At 45.4% G+C, this 24,450-nt stretch overlaps 1 protein-coding gene across 5 annotated transcripts in view; it reads right to left on the bottom strand.

Annotated features, from left to right (window-relative positions):
* LOC119375326 (transcription initiation factor TFIID subunit 4) overlaps nt 1-24,450 on the bottom strand; it is a 93,975-nt gene that overhangs the window by 17,432 nt on the left and 52,093 nt on the right. For all 5 annotated transcript variants that reach the window (XM_037645507.2, XM_037645514.2, XM_037645523.2 and 2 more), the window contains 9 exons: nt 11,828-11,947; nt 11,647-11,736; nt 10,131-10,253; nt 9,867-10,013; nt 8,631-8,815; nt 6,333-6,502; nt 6,122-6,252; nt 5,602-5,727; nt 4,178-4,234 (listed from right to left, as the gene is read on the bottom strand). In XM_037645507.2, coding sequence (XP_037501435.1) covers nt 4,178-4,234; nt 5,602-5,727; nt 6,122-6,252; nt 6,333-6,502; nt 8,631-8,815; nt 9,867-10,013; nt 10,131-10,253; nt 11,647-11,736; nt 11,828-11,947 — 1,149 coding nt within the window. The remainder of the gene's footprint in view (nt 1-4,177; nt 4,235-5,601; nt 5,728-6,121; nt 6,253-6,332; nt 6,503-8,630; nt 8,816-9,866; nt 10,014-10,130; nt 10,254-11,646; nt 11,737-11,827; nt 11,948-24,450) is intronic.

The following is a 24,450-nucleotide window of genomic DNA, read 5'->3' as shown; positions in this document are numbered from 1 at the left end:
AACTTGACCTCTGTTGTCTGTTTTCTCACTGCCCCAGAGTGTACAGTGAGCATTAAAATCACTGAATAAAGGTATGGTTCAGGCAGCTGCGCTGCTAGGTCATCAAGTTGTCGAAGAGTTATATGTTCATGAGGTGGGATGTAAACTGAACAAATGGAGATGGTTTTATGGGATAAAACTGTAACCGCTACAGCTTCGAGAGAGGTATTTAACTTGATTTCACGGGTGGGAGTGCCACGTTGCACGATTATGGCCACTCCCCCTGATAGTCGACTTGCGTTCTCACGGTCCTTTCGAACAACCGTAAAATCTTTTAAAAAATTGCCGTTTTTCGGGCCTAGATTCGTTTCTTGTAGGCACAGTGCTATAGGCGAAAAGTTCTGCATAATATCTTTAATGTCCCCCAAGTTGTGTATGAGACCTCTACAATTCCAGTGGATTAAAAACGTCATGATAAAAACTAAGGAATCGCTGGATTATTGAGGTGATGTGGGTAAAACTGTAAATGAGGGTGACAAGAAAGACGTCACAGATTACGCAAGAAAGACTAAACCTGGTCATGTGCCCTTTCCCGGGGCACTGACCGGATGTCGGGCCCCTTTTCCCCTACCAGGGGGAATTGGAGGCACGACCGGTGTCTTGGAGGTTTGCTGCCCGCAGCAACCTCCTCTGTGTCTGCAGGGCAGACTTCCATCGAGTCAGCGCCGCAAAGGCGTTCATCGTTGGAGCTGCTCTGCGAGAGTGTTGGCTTTTTTGGAGGGAGCCTTCCCTTCGACAGCGTCAACGAGGTCTGCGTGGCCTCTACGCTACGCTGGATGGTACCAGCAGCAGCGGGGGCTTCCAGGCCTCGAGTGGAAGGTGCTTGTTGCGTACCTCCCGTCTCTCTACGTGAGGTCCTGCAGTTGGACCTGAGTGCTGACCGACACCATTTGCGGTACCCGCCCTCGCTGTACCGCTTGGCTGTAGGAGCCCTTCTGGGCGAACTCTACTCGTTTTTCTCGCTTCGGCGTATGAAATGTTGTCTTGTACTTTCAATGTGTTTACTTGTTTTTCCTTTTTCCATACAGGACAAGTCCGGGAATATGCAGCATGTGGACCCTCGCAGTTAATGCACCGAAGCTAGTTTGTGCACTCATCATCGATGTGGTCGGTGAGACCGCACTTCACGCACGTCGCTTTTCCTCGGCACGCCTGTGACCCATGGCCATACCGCTGGCACCGGAAGCACCGTCGTGGGTTTGGCACATAGGGTCTTACTTTGAGATGTAGGTAGGCGGCATGTACCGCAGATGGGAGGGTTGTGCTCGCGAAAGTCAATACTACATGCCTTGTTCTGATTTCCTTTCCTTCTCTTCTGATCATTATGTTGTGAGCGGAAAGCACTCCTTGATCAGCTAAGGCTTCGGTAATTTCTGCATCGGTGCATTTTACAAGATCATTGTCGGAGATCACGCCCTTGGCATGGTTTAGTGATCGGTGTGGTGTGACAGATACCTCATGGTCACCAATTTTGTTTAGTTTCCTAATATTGTTGCTTTGTTGCTCGTTACGGACTTCTATCAAAAGGTCACCAGAATTCATTTTCCTAGCATCGTAGTCTCCGTTGATGCATTCTTTGATGGCTTTGGCGATCGGAAAAGGTGATATGTCCTGCATCGGTGTTGTACTTTTTGAAGTGATGACAAAGAACTTGGTGAAGTTGTTGCATTTAGACATGAACTCTTTCGTTACTTCGGTGCGGTTCCGCTTTCGGAGCCGATCAGTTTTTTGGGAAGTGGGATGTTTTTCCATACAAAAAATGTAATGTTCGGTAGTCATGCTGGCCGCCCACCTTGGAGCCCAACCAGGGAGTGTATTTATAGCACTAGCCATACATAACTACTATAACCGTACGCGACCAGCCAAGGAAGACTGGTCACGCACAGTTAACCCTAGCCACCATGAAAAAAGGAAGTAACAGAAGAAAAAGGGGACAGGACAGATCAAAAGCGCGAGAGAAAGGCGAAGATGGTAGAGCAGGATAGGAAGAGGTGACTGCCGATTTCCCCCAGGGTGGGTCAGCCCGGGGGTGCCGTCTGCGTGAAGCCGGGGCCAAAGGGGTGTGTTGCCTCTGCCGGGGGGCCTTATAGGTCCAATCACCCGGCGTCGGCTCAACCCCCAGGATCCCCTTTTCCCCGGACACGGCAAAGCCACGCACGGCTAGGCGTGGGAGGGGGTCGAAAACCCCCCCCGTTAGCTCGGGTCCGTGGTGTCGCTACACACCAAACGCCTGCTTCCACAGACGCCCCTGCGGGGGTAGCACTTAAGGGTATGATTGACTCCAACGTGCAGTTAAGGCATGGTGGTATTGGCAGTGAGACCCATCACACAATGTGCAACACAGTGCCGTAAAGGCTTGTTCACACTTGCGAATATCACCGGCTGCGCGACCAAGTTAGTAGCAAAGCGAATGGTCACAAATAGTCCCTTTGGTTGAAAATAGACTGCTCTGGCTCAGTTGCTCACTGCTCGATATTTCAGTCGCGCAACTCCAGACGCAAACATTTGAACCAATCAGATACGCAGTAACAGTACCTCGGCTTATTTCGCGATGCAATGGCAGTGTGGGCAGACGTGAATTCGGAATGGCGACGGGTATAGACCACACTACCAGGTGGGAACATTGGTTGCCTTGAGTTGCTTTTTGGTCGCTAGTTGCAAATTTGTAGCACGACGAGTGCTAGTCACTAGTGTGAATGAGCCTTAATTGAAGGGGCCCTGCCACATGTTTTCAGCATGGTCAGAAAATGCTGCTCATTGGTAGTCAAGGGTCCTGAGAACACGCGAGATAAACATTATAGTGCAGCACGTGGGCTGGAACTTACAATTAATTCTCAAAATCAGCTAGAAATTGTTCCCTCTTCTTTCTACAAGTGATGTCATATCCAAATTTCATGCTATTGGCTAATTTGAGATTGTGAGCTGCACAGTTACGGTGGCTGCTGCAAAAGGCCACCACGTACCCGCGCGCGCGCTCGCGATCACACACAAAGTATGCCGTGCGTTTGAAGAAAAAAAAAATAGAAAAATGAAAAGTGCTCAAGGTCACGACATGCACGTGACGTGACGTAACTTCTTTTGCCCGTGCCATCCCTCGCTGTTTAGCTTCTAGCGCGCTCGTCAGGACGAGAGAAGAGAGAAAGCAATTACAGCGTGCGACAAATCTCCGTAACTCCGCTCGTACTTGACGGATTATAAAAATTTTTGCGGCGGTCGATTCATGAGGCAATAATTTCCTTTAATGAAGCCATTCGATGGTTACTTGGAAAAGTGTTGCAGGACCCCTTTAAGTAACCATTTCCCAAAGCATACTAAATGCATTCTTAAATAGCAACAGAATTTGGTTCTTCAAAATTGTTTTTAACCATTATCATTCATGGCTTTGGGAAGCCTATGCAAGGAGCACCTCAACCTCAGCCTCAATAACGAGACTGAGGTTGAGGTAAGGCTATAGGCGGGCACTCAACTTTGAGGCTACCTCTCCCAAAAGCCCTTCAACCTCGATGAGGTTGAGGTTGAGTGTGCTCATCAAATCTGATACGTGGCTAAGACGAGTTTGAGATTTTTGAGGTCATTTGCCCACCTTTGGTGGCAACAAGTGAAACAGCAGTGTCGTTCACTGAACAGCGGTGCAGAGAAGTACATTTGTACTCATGTAAGACTGCCAACCCACTATTGTTCTTCCAATGGAAACAACATGCTGTCAACTTAGTTGTGCCCCAAAGCTAAGGTATGGTGACAACAACTGTACATGAATGCTAGGCATGGCTCGTCTTTGAAGGGTCTGGAGCATCGAATAAATTTAACAAGCATTAAGACACAAGTATCATATAAATAATCAAGCACTTTTGTATGTGTGGGTCGCCTGAGGATCACTGTGATAAATAAAACGGTGACTCAACTTCTTGCCAGTGTTGGCCTGCAATTGCTACCGCCCTTATTATTTACAGCAGACAGCCACACAAACAGGGTCATGTCTACAAAAAAGAACTTCCTTGACATTTTCCACATAAACACAGCAAGGATAGGACACTTTAAATTTACAAAACTTTCCATGACAGGAGGGGGGAGGAGAGGAGCAGGAAAGGGAAAATAAATAGGTAAAAAAAATCAGCTGTCAGCTGCTGCCATAACATACCTCTTTCGCCTTCTGTTTCAGCTTGAGCTGCTCTGGATCCTCCATTTTCGACCGACTCTGTGTCAAATAATTAAAGCAGAAAGGCTGATCAGTGAAATATTCCATCAGTATCAGTTGGACAAACAAAAAATACGGCCACAGGCACGTTAACAACACAATTTTAATAAATCCTTCGCATTACATACATACTATATATGTAACACAAACATGCACAGACTCACAAACTTGAACTCGATGGAATCATTCTAGACAATTCGATTAATTATTAAGCAGGTCAAATTACAAGATCAGGCAGAAAAATCAAGAAAAGAACCACTGCTTCATTTAGGAGCATATTTATCAAGTTATAGCTTGCCCTCATATCAGATACAAATCCAGTTTTTATGGTTTTAAAGCAATAACCAATGTGAACTTATACCTGATGTGTACATATTTTGCACAGCAGTGCAAGGAAAGTGCAAATGGGCTGTTTTCTAACCGCATTTCTTAATGCACTTAGATGAGGATAAAAGCTGTGTACATGGTCTAGAAAATCTGGACTCAAGTACTATTTTTAAAGGGGTCTTGAACCACTCCTCGGGCTTGGTGAACAAACACATTCTAGAAACAGCTAACACAGCTGTGAACAGCTAGGCTAAATTTAGTAGTCGTGCGCAGCACGTAGAGGTTACAAGCAAAGCACGAAGTTGCCACTTTCTAAAGTGCCCTCTCTTCATAAAGAGGCCCCGTCCTCGTGCACTTTGGTGGGTGTGGTGCCAGCTGTGTATTGTCAAACAGCTGGTTTATGCTGTTGGCTGATAGCCGACATAAATCAGAAGCAGCGTTTCAATTAGATGTGCTTCTTGCCACGTGGTGTCATCACAGCGCTCTATAGTGTGCTAAATCACACAGTAGCAACACCAGCTTGCACAGGAATCAACGGGAGAGAGCAATCACGTTTCATGACACGTACTGATGTAGCATCTTTCCCCCGTGTCATCCCTCCCTGTTTAGCTTGTAGCACACTCGTCGAGACGAGAGAAAAGAGAATTCGCTCAAAGCGTGCGACAAATCCCTGCAACTCCGCTCATTTCTGACGGATTCGAGAAACGTTGTGGCAATCGTTTTCTGAGGCAATAACCACCGATACTGAGGTCATTCGATGACTACGTGGAAAAGTGGTTCAGAACCCTTTTAAGCAAAGGAGTGTCAAGTAAAAAAATCACACCATCTCCCGCTAAAGGGGACCATGAGGCGATGCGAAGCAGTGTTTCGGCATGTACAGCCCGCGTTTCAGAGGGGGAGTGGTGAGAGGGGAAGTGGGGAGGGTTTGCGCATGCGTAGTAAGGTTGGTCACGCCGCACACCACCGCCACCACCGGATTGTACTCCGCTATAAAATGCTTCACATCTAATATCCTTTCAGCACAAAACTGCTGTGCTCACCTTTGCAGCCCGAAGCAAAATTTCTCTCTCCTGCTCTTCATGCCTTTTCTTCTCTAACCTGTCTAGTTCTTCCAAAAATTTGAGCTGTGCCTTCACGTCCTGGGTCACTTCATATCGAGAGTCAGTCTGGAAAACAATAACATGTTAGTACAAGGGATGAGAAGATTTGGGCAGCAAAATATATTTTTCACACCAATTTCAGCCCAAAAACACTGTGTAGCTCAGACTGTATGTCTTCATGAGCAAGTTGGTTCACTGTGCTTAAAAATACAACAGAGTGCAAAGAACAATGCGGAGAAGATGAGGAGACAAGCACTTGTTCCATCCTCTTCTTGTCCGTGCTGTTCTTTGGAACCCTGCTATAGCATCAAACAATCTACATAGCACTTTATTAACTTGCTGTCTGCCATGCGCAGTCATTTTGTCTAAAAAATAAGCAAATGACATGCTGCATGCTGGACATTTATGTAAACATCATGCTAATGTCGAGATGTAAAGAAGAAATTTTTTTTTTACAGACCTTGATGTTTTCAAGACGATGCTCAGCCACAATACCCAGCTTCTGCACAAGTGTTTTTAACCGTTCTTGAGTGGCATGGGAGATTAGGGCAACAACGTCCGATGGTATTTCTTCAATGCCATATTTGACAGCTGCAAGACCAGTTTACACAAGCCATTAGTGTCAGTGTTACACAATCAACAGAACCAACATTGTCCAAGTCACCACATACCTATACTTGTGATCCTCCTTTGCAAGGGGTTCGTGAAGAGGAAGTTCTCATCCTTACAGGACCTGATCTGTGTTCCAACAATCTCTGCATTAGACGCGAGAATTCTCTGGCTCTCTTCGACGAGGTTGACGCCACCCATAGCTGCCACATCGTTGATGTCGTCATCGTCCCTGCACAGATGGCAATATATATGCTCAGTGCCTGTGGACATTACTTGTTTCTTTCACGCCCTTACAGAATGAAATTTGAAGACTTTACTAGTTGAGTGAAGGTCCAGTCAGTAAGGTGACTTTTGTCAATTCTATCTTCCACATCACATTACCTAACAAACTTTAATTCGTAAGCAATCTGAATAACCTTTTTCTTTCATTTTTTGGTACAACTTACAAAACTTTAAAAAAGCAGGGCAGATATGCATCTAAGCAACGTGAATGACCAGCACTTTAGGCTACAGTCGAGCCTTGATATGACAAAGTTCGCGACAGCACAAGCTTTTTTTCTTACTGAGTATTGCTTTGATTGAAATGCATGTGTTTTTTCCCCTCAATCTAGCAAAATAGTTTTCTACCGCATACAAGTTTTGGCGAGCACAATAAGAAACTTTAGGAAACATGGACAAATCTTGTTTCTTTCGAGGAACTGAAGAACTGTATCGAAAAACTTCAATACAAACTTCATTGCAAAGTTTAAAAGCTACATAGTTCTTTGTTGACAGCCACGAGAAAAACATTGCAAAGCACCGGTGCGATTCAGGAAGCATATCTGCTAAAAGCATACTTTATTAAAGGGGCCCTGCAACATTTGTCCAAGTAACCATCAAATGGCTTCATTAAAGAAGCTTATTGCCTCATGAATCGACTGCTGCAAAAATTTTTAGAATCCATCAAGTACGAGCGGAGTTACAGGGATTTGTCGCACTCTTCAAGCGCTTTCTCTCTCCTTTTGTACTTGCGAGCGCACTGAAAGCTACGCAGGGAGGGCGATGACAAGAATGCAAAAAGGCGCGTCCCTTCGTCAGTGCACATCATGACTTTGAGCACTTTCTTTTCTTTTTTTCTTCCAATGCACGGCTTTCAATGTGACCGCGAGCGGGCACGTGGCGGCATCCCGTGGCGGCCATGGTAACTATGCAGCATACGATGCTCAAATCAGGCCAATGGCCGTGTACTTTGGGTTTATGGTGCGGTCATTTGGGTTCATGGCATCATTTGTCGAGAGAAGAGAGAATGATTTCTAGGTGACTCTGAAAATTAATTGTACATTCCAAGCCACGTGCTGCGCTACAATGTTTGGCCCGCGTGCTTCTTAGGAGCCTCGACTACCGATTGGCAGCGCTTTCTGACCATGCTGTAAACGTCTTGCGGGCCCCCCCCCCTTTAAAGGGAATGGTGACGAGGTTATCAGTGACATCTCTGTTTTGCTTTGAAAAACATAATTTGACCTAAGTCTTAAAATTTATCGTTTGTGAACTGTGCTTAAAATAATGCGCATTTCATCACAAAGCAACCCAGCAGTAATCATGTATAGTTTGACAGCAGGTCAGGGTCAACTATCTTGTGGTGGTTTTTAATGCGCACGTCCACTCCCATCTGCCCACAAGAAGCACATGAATAATCATGTGGTTACTCGGCACGATTAATAGACAGCATCACCGAATTTACATTTCATAATCAGCAAAAGTGTCACACAGACATATTCCTGTGGTGGCGGTGATCCCCAACCACCAGCAAAGTACTGAAATATTTGCAATTTGGTCAGAAAATTCGACATAACAGGTAACATAAATGCAAAACACAAAATGTAACTAAACTGTAAGGCTTTAGGAATAAATGCGAGACATCCCTAGCATAAATGAAATACCAAAACCACGATACAACAAAGTTTTTTTCAACATGTACTACTTCATTATAGTGAGGTTCAACTTATCAGTGTAAATAATATGCATTATGGCTTATATGAAAGATGTGTGCTCCACAAACATTATGACAGCAACCTCGGCATACCCTCATGCAGCAACACCAGTGCTCTAAACTGAAAAGTTTCCGACTAACTAATTACACACTGTAAATACAACAAACAGACTGAGGCAAATCCTAACATGTCATTCAACATGCCTCTATGTATCAGAATAATAGCTTATGGAGCATGCACAATGTGTGCCACTGAAAGGCACACACTTGGAAAAAGGAATATTTGCACTTTCTATTTCATCTGCCTACCACTGCTGAAGTGTTAGTACCCAAACTTACGAGATGTGCCACTTACACGAAATTATATAGTACAATTTCACCCACATACCTGAGTGAAGAATAGGTACGTTTTTCTTTGAGGGCAGCAACAGGTGTCCTAGTTGCCACAGGCGTGGCCACCTTGGTCTGCAGTGCTCCAACAGTGGCTGGTGACAAAGCTGCCGTCAAGTTGCTTGTCTTGGCCACCAACAAACTTTTCGTTCCAGGAGCTACAACTGTTGTTGCTGGTCGTGGCTATAAAACAACACACAATGAGGTTAGACTGGGTGCATTCCATTAAAAAGTGTGCACACAATTGTAATAATGCACATACAGTAATGCAGTATTACTACAATTGTACACACACATTTAGCACACATTACAGTTACAGCAATACGTTTTCCAACAGAGGGTCATTGAGAGATCTAGCTGTCCTCACAGATATTGGTTATATAATGTGTCATGTTTAACATGCACTGTTTAAACCTACTGTGTAAATGAACTAGCTATGCAACTGTGCTGTTCTTGCTATTTTTTCATGCATTATAGCTTACAAACCATACTTCTAATAATTAAATTCTATGGTCCACCTTTCCATACAGAAGCTTTAGAGTACTTTTAAAAACACAAGTTTTTCGAGTGCACATAGTATTTTGAGTTTTTTCTTGCATTGAAGAAAATCCTATGGTAATTGAAAAGAGCTGCCCTACAGTGCAGTTAAACCACTCAGCAACATTGCCCTCAAACATGCTGTGGGTGAACAATACTTTTGAGCAGCATATTGTGACCAAGACCAAAACTTTTTTTTTCTAATCTTTATTCTGCAAGTTGTCTGTAGATGTAACTTCGTGTGCTTATTCCAAATATGAGATCCGCTTTTATCTCATTTGGTGCTAATATCATTCAAGTTTCCTTTAGTTAAATTTCTGCAAATGCTTGCAAAGTGTTGGTTAATCAGATTTCATTAAACGAAGCTTTAGTGGCTTCTTTGCAATTGAAGAAATCCACCAGAACTGACCTTACTGCTCTGTCTGCCCTAAAACAAGAGATGGGAGGCATTACTGTCGACACGAACAAGAAATGTTTTTCTAAAAACATTATTTTGAAGTTTTGGGCAAGTCTAAGTGAATGTGCCATGTACGCCACGCAAAGCTACTAAATGTGATAGAAAAACAAAGGAGAACAAAAGAAATGTAAGCGTATTCGGGTGAGTAGTCCTCCCTCCCCCTTCCCAGTCCCAACATGTCCACCCCACAAAAATTTCTGGGAAAGCCCCAATGGCAGTAGATGCAAAACAGTAACCCACCGTAACCAGCCGCTGGTGCTGTGCCAGGACACCCTGGATGTTTGCTGTGTTAGCCAGCTGTGCTGCTAGGCCACCTGTTGCTGGTGTCATCACCCGTACTTGAGTTGCCGCATGAGGTACTGTTGGGCGCGCCACTCCAGCCACTTGCTGCACAACCAGATACAATCAACTTGCATTGTTGCCAGTTGTGTCTCTACAAACATGCACTTGTGTGCCATGCTAGTGTGTATACATGTATATACGTTTATACATGGTCTAACGAACCTGGATATTTGGGATGATGGTAGGTGTTGATGGCAGCGTAACTGCACCCTGTGGTGGCGGCCGCACTCCTTCGATGGTGAGCTCTTTTGTCATAAGAGAGTGTCGCAGGTATGGAAGGCTTTTCTGAAAAACACACACCGAGATGTTCCAGCCTATAATGAATTCTATTTAAAATCAATCATGACTTCAAGTACTGCTACAAACACTGAATATAAGAAAAAAAAAAAAGGCTTCGAATATCAAATATCTCTCTATCATAATCATCATCATCCTCCTCCTATCTTATGTCCACTGCAGGACAAATGCCTCTCACAAATATCTCCAATTCATCCTGCCCTGACACCAAGAGTGGATTCCATTTTATGATAATTGATGGTAGCGCAGGCTAAGGACAAGAAACAAAAGAAACAACAATGCGATCGTGGATGGTGGCCATGCTTTTTTGAAGGCCCGCGGCTAACGCAGTGTTCCAAATGGTGGCAACCGCAATAGGCATGAAGCGTTCTGGCTTTATTGCCGTTACCTACAATTGGTACTGCAGACGATGGGGATGTGGACTGCGCCGCGTCATTTTGGTTGTGCACAGACGCCGTTTTTGCTATTTTGCACTGCATTTTGTGGTGCTTCAAGCTCAGCGCGCTCAAAGGATCGTCCGAATTAATGAGAGTTTGATGCTGTCAAACAATGCACACGCTTGTCGGCACCATTTTCTGAATTAACAAGCTTTTAGTGTGTATATATACATATAAGGCCAGAAAATACATAACATTTGTCACAGCTGCACTCATTCAGCCGTTAAGTTTAACAGAGCCGTTTTGTTGAGAGTCAGCAGCCAAAGTTGCGGTTTCTTGTCTAGTTGACAAGGTGGCAATTTTGTTCGTGGCCACCACATTCACAGCTCTGCACATGTGGTTAGTGTACTGTGCAGTGTCTGAAATTTTAATTACATTTTATACATTGGTACTTGGACTGGATGGCGGCATTAGTGGGGGAGTACAAATAATAGCCCAAGCTTGAATAATAGAACACTTGAGAATCACTCAGAAACTGTATTTCAAATTTTTGCTATTGGAATATATATTTTGGGAAAGCGAAAACAAGAATTCACTCAACTGCCATTGATGCTGTGTGAAATCCTGCAATTTCAATTTTCTTATAGCAAGAGAGTATTCCAATGGAATGACAAGGCTTTATTAAGATATGGATGGTTTACTGGCAGACTCAAGCATGACCAATCAACTTTTACATTTATTTTATATCCAATAATTTGTTATATTGATGTTCAACTCTCTCTCTCTGTGCATGCATGTGTGTGCATAAAGTGAGAGGGGGCGTTGTGACTTCAGTGTTGCAATACAACTGTAATTGTCAAGTGAAACTTGTGTCTTAAAAACTGAGAGTGCTTTCAATATCATCGATGAAGTTTATCTGCAATCATGTGACAGTATACCATGCTGAAATTTCAGTCAAAAAACAAACGTCTATAAAAACAAGTTTTTGCAAACACAAGCCTCACTTTTAAAAAAGGTACAAGGCATGGCTGTGGCGAAGAGTTGAGCTCCTTTTGAAGCTGATTTGTGAAGTCTTCAGGCTGAATCGTTCCATCCTGCAAGAAAGAAAAATACAGAAAGGGGCACATTACAAGCTGCTCAGCAAAACAAGGAAAAAGATATTGTGATGCTAAGTGTACTACTTACAATGAGTCCCTGGATGAGACCCTTGACATTGGAGGCAACTTGTTCTGGCTGATCACTGGCAAGCCGTATCAAAGTGGACAGAAAATTCTTGCATTTTTTCTTGGCAGTGTTTGGAGACATCTGAAATGTTCAGAACATAGCCCAACCTGAAGTTTCTATGATGCAAGTGAAGTGGGCATATTTCAACAAGGGGAAAAAAAATACAAATTTGCAAAACCACCTTGCTGAAACGGCATTTTACAAAGTCTGAGGACCACTATAGCACAGAAAAAATTATTTGAACTAATTTGGCTACCTGAATCTCTTTAACATGCACTAAAACTCAATGCCATGATTTATGTTCCTAGCTCACACAGAGTTCTGGCTGCAACAACTTCCATAGAAGGAATCAAGCTATACTTTGCATTAATCTGTAATATGCATTGGCTCTGGACGCAAGCCCTAAATTGTTTGCTACCTTCCGTAGAAGTTAACTAGGTATGTAGTGACCTTGCAGGCATTTGCACTTGTAACATTATTAAAACCACAATAAGACAAAGAAAAATGATTTACACAAGTATTTATAATAAGCAGTTGTTGTATGCAGTTCAATCTTGTTTGTTCTCTCTGTGTGTTTTAAACGATGTCACACAAATACCTGAACTTAAAATACTGACATTAAACTACAAACAACATTCAGCCTAAGTATAAGTCTCAACACCGCCTGTCGCCACAGCACGTGAGAGGAGGATACAATGAAACTCCTCCGCAGCCTCATCGTCAGCAAAGTGACCTACAGCCTTCCTTATCAGTATCTTACCAAAGGTGAGAAAAACCAGATATGTAGACACTATGTTACAACTGGCATACAAGGCAGCCCTTAAGGGGAGATGCTACTCGAAGACTCTTTTTCTTTAATATTCACCCTAGAGCAATGAAACTTGAGCTGCTTATAGAACTTTTTATGCTGATTTCAAATATATAATTAGTTTTCTTGCAAGTTGCATACTTTTAGTTCTGCAACATGACAAAGTGAAAAACTGAAGCATCTTGCCCCCCCTCTTTTCAGACCTAAACTTCAATAATTTTTTACAATTGATAGTTCATAATGTTTCAAATAAAGTGCGGAATGCAAATAACTAATTAGAAAGTCCATACAAAATATGTACTAGACGTGAAAAATTTTAACGTTGGAAGTTCATATTTCTCCTACCCTAGTGAAAGTTTACATAACTTTTTTTATTTTATAATAAGATATTGAAACTTAAACAAGATAATTGTATTTCTCGTACTTTGGAAAACTTTGGGAAAAACTTTCATGCAGATCTGAGCACCAGAAGTACCCGAAAAAAGGAGGGGCACATTGACAAAAATTGCAAAATTTGCGTTTTGAGGAAAAACGAGTTTTAAAGTCAAAATTGCATGTTATTTATCAAAGATGCCATTGAATGCGACTAAATTTGTACACAAGAAAGAGCAATCCTCTTTGTAGTGGCCACTGCCATTAAAATGCGCCAGCACCATAGGTTTGGCCCTCACAGCTCTTCGAGCTGACTCCTCGACAAGAGATTTTTCCTTCAGCGCACGCCGACGAGCCCTTGCTCCTCCTATTAGTTTTGAGACATTTTTTTCTGGCGTTGTGCTGTCCCGTGATGTGCCAAGAGCAACCAGATCATGAGACGGGAGCACGCCAGCTCTTTCCAGAACATGTTCAAAACTGGAGTGCCCTCGATTAAACCAACAGTTGAATGCTGTCATATCAGCAATCAACGAAGACTCGTCGTCCTGCGATTTTTCTTCGTCTTCGAAGAGTCCGATCTTTTTCTGGGAGGCACTCACATATTCGAATGCCGCGGCAAACTCGTCGTGACGCATCGGCGTCACTGCCACTACGCCTTGCGGCAGCAGACGATCTTTTTCGTGGTTTGAGTGTTCGGCTTTGATTTGCGCCGGCGTCCTCGAAATTTGGTGCGTCGCGTGGAAACTTCACAGGCCGGTGACCGCGCTTCCTACGGCTTTCTTCATCCATAACGGATAAGCACTCGAGAAAAGCGTTGTTCAGCTGCGCTGCTCGTCGAGGACACGGATCCTGCAAGTAGGCTTTCACAGCACACACAGGCGCGCAGCGGCCCAATGGCGGCTCCCGACCGTACCACGTTGATTTAAAGCCAGTCGCGGCGCTCGAAGAAGGCGGCAAAAGCGTGCTTCTCTTTATTATTTTCTTGCGCTGCAGCAGCGCGGGAAACTGTTGTTATTTGAAGAGTGAGGCTCGGCTACTTCGCCTCATGCGGTCGACAATGGTTTGAGCGGGCGGCGCATTATCAGCTGGACAAGGTGCTCGAACGGATGACACACTTTCGGCCTTTTGACAGCCAACCTTGTGCTCTTTAGACGCAATTTTAAGCATTTCCAGTTGAGTATCGACATTGATTTTTTTTTCAGAACAGTAGACGGTACTAATTTAACAAAACAGGCGGAAAACAAAAAATCGATAATTTTTTGTTTAGATTAAACTCGTGTTTTTCGACCCGCATCTCACCCCTTAAGCTCCCTCTAGGAACCCCTAACAACAAACATTTAAGTCTCGACATCCATAACATGTCTGAAGAGTTATGGGAAGCGCAACTAGCGACCCAACTTTCCCGACTTGCGCAGATTCCCACCGGCAGAGAACTACAGTGGTGCCTTGGGCATATGGGCCCCCTTTGAGATATCACCGAACAACAACCTGTTCCACCCAACCTCCGAGCTACCTACAAGCTTGCCCCCATACCCTGTGATATGGTCCCTCAGTTTCCAACATGGTAGATGGGAGGCACAAGTTGAGGCTCTCCGGAAAGAGCACTCAAATAAGGCAAGCACAAGATATGTAGATGCAGCGCTCTACAGTTGTAATTGCGATAAGGCTGTAGCCACGGTGGTCGACCATCGTCTTCACGAAATCGCGAGTGCATCAATCCGCTGCTCCTTCATTACGGAGGCTTAAGAAACGGCCATCGCTTTGGCCATTGCCATCAGCGACTACCAACAATGGTCACTAGACATCCTTACGGACTCTCAAGCGGCCTGCAGAAATTTCTCGAATGGCCAAGTCGGCCGAGCGGTGATTAGCATTCTCCTTGGTGCACCAGATCCCGATGATACACTTGACACACGAAACCCCGTCATCTGGCACATTATAATATGGACGCCAGGTCACATGGGACTGGAAGGGAACCAGGAGGCAGACAGGGTGGCTCGAGGGTACACAACAGACCAAGCACCCCATGACCCTGCCTCGGAAGAGCCTATCCCAGTCCCATGTGAGTATGCGGCCAGCCTAAATTACTACAAGGGACTCGGGCGTATCTACTCCCTCCCCCGCAAGAAGCTCACAAAGGAGGAAGCAGCCAGCTGGCACTTAATCCAGACAGAAACCTACCCAAACTTACATTTCCTCAATAAAATACACCTAACAGAATACCCTGCACTGCTCATGGTTGAGAAACCGACACTAATGCCCACTACATGACATGTTGGGCCATCCCCAGCCTGCCCACCATTGACCAAGAGAGTGTGGAGCGATGGGAGGAGTTGCTAGCCAGCGATAGTCTTGACAATCAGACCTGCTTGATCAACAGGATACGCAAAGCGGCAACTGCCTGTGGCACCCTGGACTGAGGGCGGCCAGCACTGCTAGATGGGACTTGCGGAAGAAGCTGGCCCCACACCACAAGCGCCTTTCTGTGAATGAATGTTTTTCCTCTTCCTTCTACATCGTATGTAACATATTGCTGGGCAAGTATATGCAATTACATGAAGAAATGACAACAGATGAGCTAGCAGAACCAATTTTTAAGCAATATTATTTATGAAAAGATGTCTACTGGACTACATGCCAATGCTGTCAGGGGCGTAGGCAGAAATTTTTTTCGGGGGGGGGGGGGGGTGTTTAACCATACTTTTTGTATGTTCACGCGTGCATTTGTATGTGTGCGTGTATATATACGCAAGCAAAACTGAAAAATTTCGGGGGGGGGGGGGGGGGTTGAACCCCCCAACCCCCCCCTTGGCTACGCCCCTGAATGCTGTGTTTCCTGCACAATCATTTTTATTGTGCTTTGGCATTTGCTCCTGTTGCTCCGTGCATGCAGTGAGCATACTGTCGGTCCTCTCGGAATTATAGCTGGAACAAGCTGGGAACCACGTATCCATTTAAAAGGACATTTTGAGGGCCTAATATGACAAGGTTCAGGTGCATAACAATAAACACACACACACAACATGAAAGAAAAAGGTAAAGCACTTGTCTTGTGTCCATCTCTTTCTTTCATGCCATGTCTGCTTTTTGGCATTCTTAAATCATGTCACCAATCTGTATTGTTTTTCTCATTTGTGCCACATCTCATGACTTAACTGTAGGTGAATATATAGTAAAGGCTAGTTAATTTGGATTTCGTGTGACCGGAAAAAATTTTCGAATTAACCGAATTATCAAATGTATCAAGAAAACAATAAACAAATGTCTGTTACATCAATACACTTTTGTTTTCTTGATGTATATGTAAATCTTGTACTTATCTTGCATAAGAACAGAGTAAAAGCTGCAATTTTCATCATTCTGTGACTTCTTTCACAATGCAACCACGATGCAAGACCACCATGCCTTTATTAACCAGAAACATGCCCTGCACCCCTCCCTTACCATGTACCGCCACTACCAACACCACCACGCACATGTGATAATTTTTTCGCCGGTAAAATGGCCACCAACTTGCTCGTTCATCAACCACGATGTAGCAAGCGTGTTTCATGCCAGCGTGCGGACCGCGGCTGAAGGCTCTTCATCTTCAACGGTGTGCATGCACCATAATTGAGTTTTGTGACAATGCATGTGCACTGCAGCAAGTCAAAACGAAGGCAACGAAGCTACTGAGTACCACATACGTTGTAGACGAAACCATGGTCACTAAAGACGTGATCATAGGCAGTTCTGAAAGCATATACGCGGCCTGCGCACACAAATCAAAACAAAACTACTGAGCGCCGCAGCCACTACGGAAACTGCCTCGCTAGTGCACAATCATGGATTGCGACTACGTAGTTCCTAAGGCACACGGCGAAAACGAAACTTCTATCACAGTAGTGCCCACACACTTCACATGCGCAGAGTAAAAGCAAAAACGAAGCAAGTATGCCACAGTCGCTGAAGTCTTGGTCATCAACGTGATTGTGGATGGTAACCACACCTTCTTGAATTTAGCGTGAAGCCAACGTGGTGTCAAACACGGTAGTAAACGCAAATAAGCATGAAGCATTCGGGAGCCGTATTCCGAAATGATCGCAAAGGGCGACAGTGTCGCCTTGTGTGCCGTATGGTCTGACGAAAATGAAGCAATAACTGAATCAACTGCTTTCCCATGACGTCATCATTCCACTGGCTGGTGGTGATATCAAACGTCTCACAACACAAGAATGTGCGCATTGTACTAGCACAGAGCCACCCGAGTGTCGCGTTTCCGAGTGTACCGGCTTCTATGAAGTGCTGTAGGCTCGACTCCGGCTACTTCAGATATATAAGTATTGAAAGTGCTTTCAACATTTCTTGTGTAATTGTTTAAAGCGCAGTATAATATTTAAAGAATGCAACATTGCGTGAAATGTATTTCGTTGTGATAGCAGTTATATGGTCACTCTCGATGGGGTTTTGCAGCCACCGTCAATTTTCTTATAAAGTCCAAATCGATAACACCGCCCCACGACTCGTACGTTCTAGCCGCTAGTAAAAGCGCGCGAGCGCTGGCGACGAACGCGGCTGATGCAGAGATGAAACGAGCCAGCTATATCCGTCGCACGGAGGACGCATGAGATAATATCAGAAAACGCCCCACCCGTGAGGAGGGGCGCATAAAGGAGGAGGAGAGGGGGCATAAAGGAAGAGGAGGAGAGGGGGCAGAGGGGTCTGCGTCGCTCGAGCAGCAACTACGAACTTTGATCACAAGGGCGCGGTCCCGAGCGCTGGCGCGCGCTATCTCGGCAGACATCAGCAAACGGACCACGTACTTCACGTCACGTCGAGACGGTCGACGAAATACGGTCGCTGCCTGGAGCGGCCGTATTCCCTTACACCAGCACTGTTTTGTAGAGTTACGCGAGATCGGATAAAATGAGTTAGCTGCTAGCCTTACTTCGTATAACATTACAATTTGTTGCTATCGCATTCATTGCTTCGCCCTTACGCGAAACTGTGATTTTGTTGTTGTTGTAACGCGGCGTACACGGGGAATTCAGCTGTGGCGTGCCGCCGCAGCGTTTTAGTCTGTCCGGTATCCCACTATCGCAGGGGCGTAGCGTAATACCGGATAGCTTGCGCCATTACTGCCGCCACATCAAGCGGCGCCAGCTATGGAGGATAAAAAACAACGTAATCTATGTCCTCCGGGATTCAGGAAGCACCCATCGTCAGTATCTATGTCCTCCGGGATTCAGGAAGCGCCCATCGCCAGTCGCTAAGCCTACAGGATCGATTATTTGAGCATGGCTCTCGCAAACGGTGCCGAATCAACACGAATACTTTGTTGTCGAAGCTAAAGGACATGAATCTAAAGCAAATAATAGCATCAGTTCGGAGCTAACGAGCTACAGAGCGCACGACGGCCACTTGAAAGATTCAAGGTGGCATGTTTCTAGGGCGTGCGCATGCGCAGTTCACACCCGGTATTCCGTATACGGAAAGCATTTTGCGTATAGCGGAATACCGGACAGACTAAAAAACGCTAATGGAAAGTTTTAGAGCGGAGGCCCCAAAGCGGCTTGCGTACGTAAGCCCTTGCGTTTTGTATTCTCCATGGGTGCGGCTGGGAGTGCAATGGAACGCAAGAGCTTACGTACTACGTAAGCAGCTTTGGGGCACCGGCACAAAAGCTAGGGAGTTTAGGGTACGCAAAGCTTTGCGCTAGCGTTTGTCGCCACTACGCATGCGTCGTACGCTATCCTCCTGCGTACCCACGTTAAGTGACGGAAATAGCGTGCGTACGCAGCGAACGCTATGTGTGCGTACCCTATTCTAAACCTGCCTATTGTCTCAGCATTTCAACGTGTTGCCCGCGCGCGGTTTGCGCGATAAACCGCGCGAGCAACGCACGCTTCATGCTGCTGGCACGTTGAAACCACAAAAAACCAAGCGCTCGCAAAACAACGACTACTGAAAACATACCAAGTGAATGGCCGCCAAAACGTAAAACATGATGGTACAGTGTAATGACGCTACGCACATCCACCATAGATTCAATAATAGGAACTACCGCCTACGTCACTGAAATCCTAGACTTCACCATCAACCGGCGGTGATGGCGCCACTTTTCCGGTTTTGCTCAATAGCCAATCAGCGCGCACGAAAGGCGACAATTTGGCGGTTTTCGCCTTTCGCTATCGTTTCAGGGGTTTCAGGGGCCATATTCTGTGTTGAATTCGAATGGTGGAATCGGAGCAAGGTTTTCTGCCTTTTGGAGCAAATCAAGCCTTCCATGAGAAAGTCGGAGTGGATTCAGAGCGGCCGACGAACTCTGCGCCCGAGCACTGCACTCCGGCGGAGAGCAACCGATCTGTCAATGGAACACAAGCGCCCTCGCCAGAGCGAATGGTAGGCGGCGCTAGCGCACATCTCCCACGAAACGTCTATAAAATTTCATGGGCTGCTTCGCAAGCGCCCAGCATTCCTCGCGTTTCACGCCGTTTTCGCCTTCACGGGCGCGAGCGGGGAGAACAGGCGCTATCGGACAGCGCATTGCATCGCGCACGCGATACGCCACGCACTGCGCACGCGCGGAGAGCTTGCGACTTCCGGTCGAATCCGCCGCTTTTCGCGGAGTAAAGGCTGTTTCACATGCCACGATTGCAGCGATGAAAATCGCTCGGTTCGCTCAATTCGCTCTGTTCGCAACCGCCGCTAATGGCGGTTTCGTTTCACATGGACTGCGAATGGTCTGCGATTTTCGCTCTGCGACTGGCGCGGCGCGCAAAGTTGCTTGCTGCCGTTGTTTGTGGCAGACACTGCATAAATTTTGAATGTAATGCAACAATCTGTGCGTTATGATATTCCTAACTTTCAATCACTGGTAGCGAAGAGCACGCCTGTCTTGTCATTTAAAAACACTTTCCAATCTAAATTCACTTGAGAATACGCAACAACGGCCTCAACCAAAACAAACTTGTTGGCGCAATTTCGACGGCTCGGCCAGGTCGGCGCAATTTCGACGGGTCTCGACTGAAAAATCGCTCCGCCACTGCGAACAGAGCGAAAAATTTCCAACATGTTGGTCGCTCGCCGCTGACCGCTGCGGCGAGAGCGATCGGCCGTTTTTTTCACTGCGAGCGAATTCGCAGCCTGAAAATCGCTCTGTTTTGTGTCATGTGAAACGGCCTTAACGCATGCGTCGTACGCTATCCTCTCGCGGTCCCCCGTTAAGTGACGGAAATAGCGGGCGTAGACAACGAACGCTATCTCGGCGTACTCTCTAGGCGCCGCGCCAGTCGCAGGGAAAAAATCGCAGACCATTCACCATTAGCGGCGGTTGAGAAGGGAGCGAACAGAGCAAATGGAACGACTTTTTTCGCTGCAATCGCAGCATGTGAAATAGCCTAAAAGCGAAGCTCGCCAAATTGTCGCCTTTGGTGCGCGTTCATTGGCTTCTGAGCGAAACCGGAAAAGTGGTGGCGCCATCTAGTATTCCCGTCGACGTCACGGTGCTCTTGACATGCCTGGAATAAACGAACACGCCTTATCACCGTCGGTTTGTGGTGAAGTCTAACATTTCAGTGACATAGAGGGCAGCTTCTAGTTTTGAATCCTTGGTGGACGTGCACAGCATTTTTTACGCCGAAGCTTTCAGCAAGCATTACCTCGGTGTATTTTCAGTCGTTGTTTTGCGAGTGCACGTTCTTTTGTGGCTCGAACGTGCCAGCAGCATGAACTGTACGCTGCTCACGTGGTTTATCGCACGCCGCCAACATGTTGAGACGATGTCGCTGCGGCGGCACACCACAGCTGAATTCTCTGAGTACACCGTACTAAACTCTAAAAAAATACATCTCACACAAGGTTGCATCCTTTAAATATTATACTTCGCTTTAAACAATTACACAAGAAATGTTATAAGCACTTTCAACACTTCTTATAACTCAAATAACTTCGCAGAAGCCGGTACACACGAAAATACGACTTTCGGGTCGCTCTGCACAAGTACAGCACCCTTGGCTCCTGTAGGGAGCATATACAGTAACTCTAGTACAGTGCGATCATTCATGTGTTCTCAGACGTTCGACATCACCAATGGCCAGTGCAATGATCATGTCATGGGAAAGCAGTTGATTCTGTTATTGAACATGTCAAACCATACATACATCACACAAGATGAGATTGTCCCCTTTCGCGATCATTTCAGGGGGGGGCTATTTTGTAAGCGTTCTGTCACAGAACAAAGGTAGGCACGCAACGAAGCATCACGAGAGGGAGCCAACAGCCAGGCAAGCTGAGGGAATTCAGAAATGTTTTCAACACACAAAGAAATGTAGAATTTATTAACATCAATATTGGCAGGCATTATTTTTCAAAGCTTGAAATTAAAGAGTGCGATGACTTAAACAATTTACTTGTGTTAATGTCTTGAGTGGACGTTAGGTGGTGTCACAATTTGAGGAATCGTCAAATTCGGGGTCAGTCGTGAGGCAAGCCAGTGAAAAACTCACAGCTAAAGCTCACAGACGTCCCCTCGTGGTAGTTGCGGGAGGTCTAAATGACGTCTTGAACAAAGAATCATCAGGACTAGTGACGACCTTGGTGAAAGGGGTCGATGACATGCAAGCCGTGTCCCCACAGGTGCTAACTGTAGTATGCACAGTACCGGAAGTACCAGTGCGCAACGGCAACTTGCAAAGAGTGGTTGTTGACGCAAACAAAGACATATGACAAATTAGTCATGAGAAGGGTTTCAAGGTAGTGGATATAAACAGGGAGGCGCACAGGTGAGGTGGTTTCCCAACAGAATTCACTTCTATAAGAGGCTTGGTCACGAGGTGGGCTGTGTGGCGGAGAGAGCAGAGAGTGTGACGGAGAGAGCAACCGAGGAAGAGCTAGTACTTGAGAACATCAAGTGGAAAAAGGCCAATGGAAAAATTCCAAAAGCGCACTGCCGCAGGTTTAGATGGGGTTCCCGTTAGCCTCATTAACGAACTAGGACATAACACTAAAGAAGCACTGCTGAAAGCCGTAGAAAAATGCTTACACGACAGGCACATACCGGACAGTTGGCGAAAAAAAAGAGTGAACTTAAGCTATAAAGGCAAGGGAGAAAAGGATAAGCTTCGATCGTATTGACCACTAACCATTACATCGGCACTATACAGGTTGGCGATGCAAGCAGTAAAAATGAGAATAGAAACGTGGGCAGAACATAACAATATTTTGGGAGAACTTCAGAATGGATTTCGAGTCGACAGGTGGTTAGACGATAACCTGTTTGTTCTCACTCAGTGTACAGAAATATCTAAAATAGAAAATAGGCCCTTGTACATGGCTTTTCTAGACATCACTGGGGAGTACGACAACGTTAATCAGAAAATTTTGTGGGATATATTGAAAGGAATGGGCATAGGCGATGACTGTATACAGCTTTTGAGGGAGATATATCGAGGAAATACAGTTTGCATAAAATGGGAAGGAATATGTAGCAAAGAGAACGTTGATATTAGCAAGGGGCTGAGACAGGGATGTCCTTTTCCCCGCTGTTATTCATGCTGTACATGGTGAATATGGAAAAAGCGCTAGAAGGTAGCAACTTTGGTTTTAATCTGTCACACAAACAGGGCGGCGTGATGATTGAGCAGAAGCTTCCAGGTTTATTTTATGCGCACGATATTGTCTTATTTGCGAACAGTCGAGATGATATACAGCGGCTGGCGGATATATGCGGAAGGGAAGGTGAAGCTTTTGGACTAGGACTTAGTGTAACGATATGTGGATTGATGGTATTCAATGATCCCTGTGATCAGGCGGTGTCAATACAAGGCCAAGAAATACCAAGGGTAAGCGAATACAAGTACCTCGGAGTATGGGTAAATGAGAGTGATAGATACATGGAGGCACAGGAAAAAGCCTCAGCAGCAAAAGGAAAGAGGAATGCTGCAATAATGAAGCACAGAGCATTGTGGGGATACAACAGGTACGAGGTGCTTCGAGGTCTGTGGAAAGGTGTAATGGTTCTGGGGCTTACTTTTGGGAACTCAGTGGTGTGCATGAGGACAGAGGTGCAATCAGGAATGGATGTAAATCAAAGGACTGTGGGACGCCTCGTGTTGGGTGCTCCCGGGAAGACGACAAATGAGGCTGTAAAGGGCGGTATGGAATGGGCAGGCTTTGAAGCGAGGGAAGCTCAGAGCAAAATAAGGTTCGAAGAGAGGCTAAGGAATATGAAGGAGAGTAGATGGGTAGAGAAGGTGTTTCACTATTTGTATAGGAAGAGCGTGGACACACAGTGGAGAAAAAGAACTAGGAGGCTCACTAGTAAATATACGGCTGGTAGTATAAGCAATATGTCAACAGAGCAGAAAAGGCAGGGAGGCGGAGAGGATTTACTGGATGGCAGCTATGGAGAAAAAACCGGCTCTGAGTAACTACCGAAAGGGCAAAAACGAAATAAGGAGGGAGACATCTTACGATAATTCAAGGGGAAGCGCTTTACTGTTTGAAGCGAGATCGCGTTGCCTTAGAACACGTAGTTATAAAGCGAAATTCAGTAAAGAAGAACAATGCACATGCTGTGGGAAGATAAGGAAACGGAGGAGCATGTTTTGATTGAATGTGGAGATATCCACCCAGGTGTATGTTTGGGCACGAGCCTACATGAAGCTTTGGGTTTTAGGGACAACAATGGAAAGCTGAACACACCCGCGATTGAAATAAGTAAGAGACGGTTAGAGTATTATTGGTGGCAGAAAGTTAGAGAGAAAGGACGAAAATAAATAAGGACATTCTGCCGTAAAGGGCAGAGAATTGAGCTGAGAATTTACGTTTTTTTTTTCCTGTAGTGAGATAGATTTCATTGAAGTAGAGACATCAGGCCAACATTAAAAAAAGAAGAAAAAGAGGAATAAGATTTTTTTTTTTTTTTTGGTCGAGCCTGGTGGCACACTTGTCATCGGCCCGTTATAAAGGGGACGCTCATGGCATCCATCCATCGTTCGGTGGTGATCATTGGTGACAAGTAGCCCCCCAGAATACGGCCCCTGGCTTTTCTGTCGTTACCGTACCGTTTGCACAGATGACCACGGACGGTGATGCGGACTGCGCCGCTTCGTTTCGATTGTCTGCAAACGTCGCTTTCACCCTTTTGTGGCACTTCGTACTTGGCCGCGTTCAGGAACGTACAAACTAACCAGGCTGCGGCAAAATATGATCGAATTAACTAAAGTTTGATGCCATTAAACAATTTATTTGCTAACGGGACCAGAGAACACGTCCGAATTATCTGATTTTCCAAATTAACGAGCTTTTAAAGTATCAAGCCCACACCTACAATGATATTCAACCTACTAGATATATAGTATACAGTGGTGGTCCAGAAACATGTACAGTGGTATCTTGGTTTGAGCTAGTTGGTAATTATCCA

This window comes from Rhipicephalus sanguineus, chromosome 1 (assembly GCF_013339695.2).
Source record: "Rhipicephalus sanguineus isolate Rsan-2018 chromosome 1, BIME_Rsan_1.4, whole genome shotgun sequence".
In the NCBI taxonomy this organism is placed as follows: Eukaryota; Metazoa; Arthropoda; class Arachnida; order Ixodida; family Ixodidae; genus Rhipicephalus; species Rhipicephalus sanguineus.
This window is presented reverse-complemented; position numbering and strand designations above follow the sequence as displayed.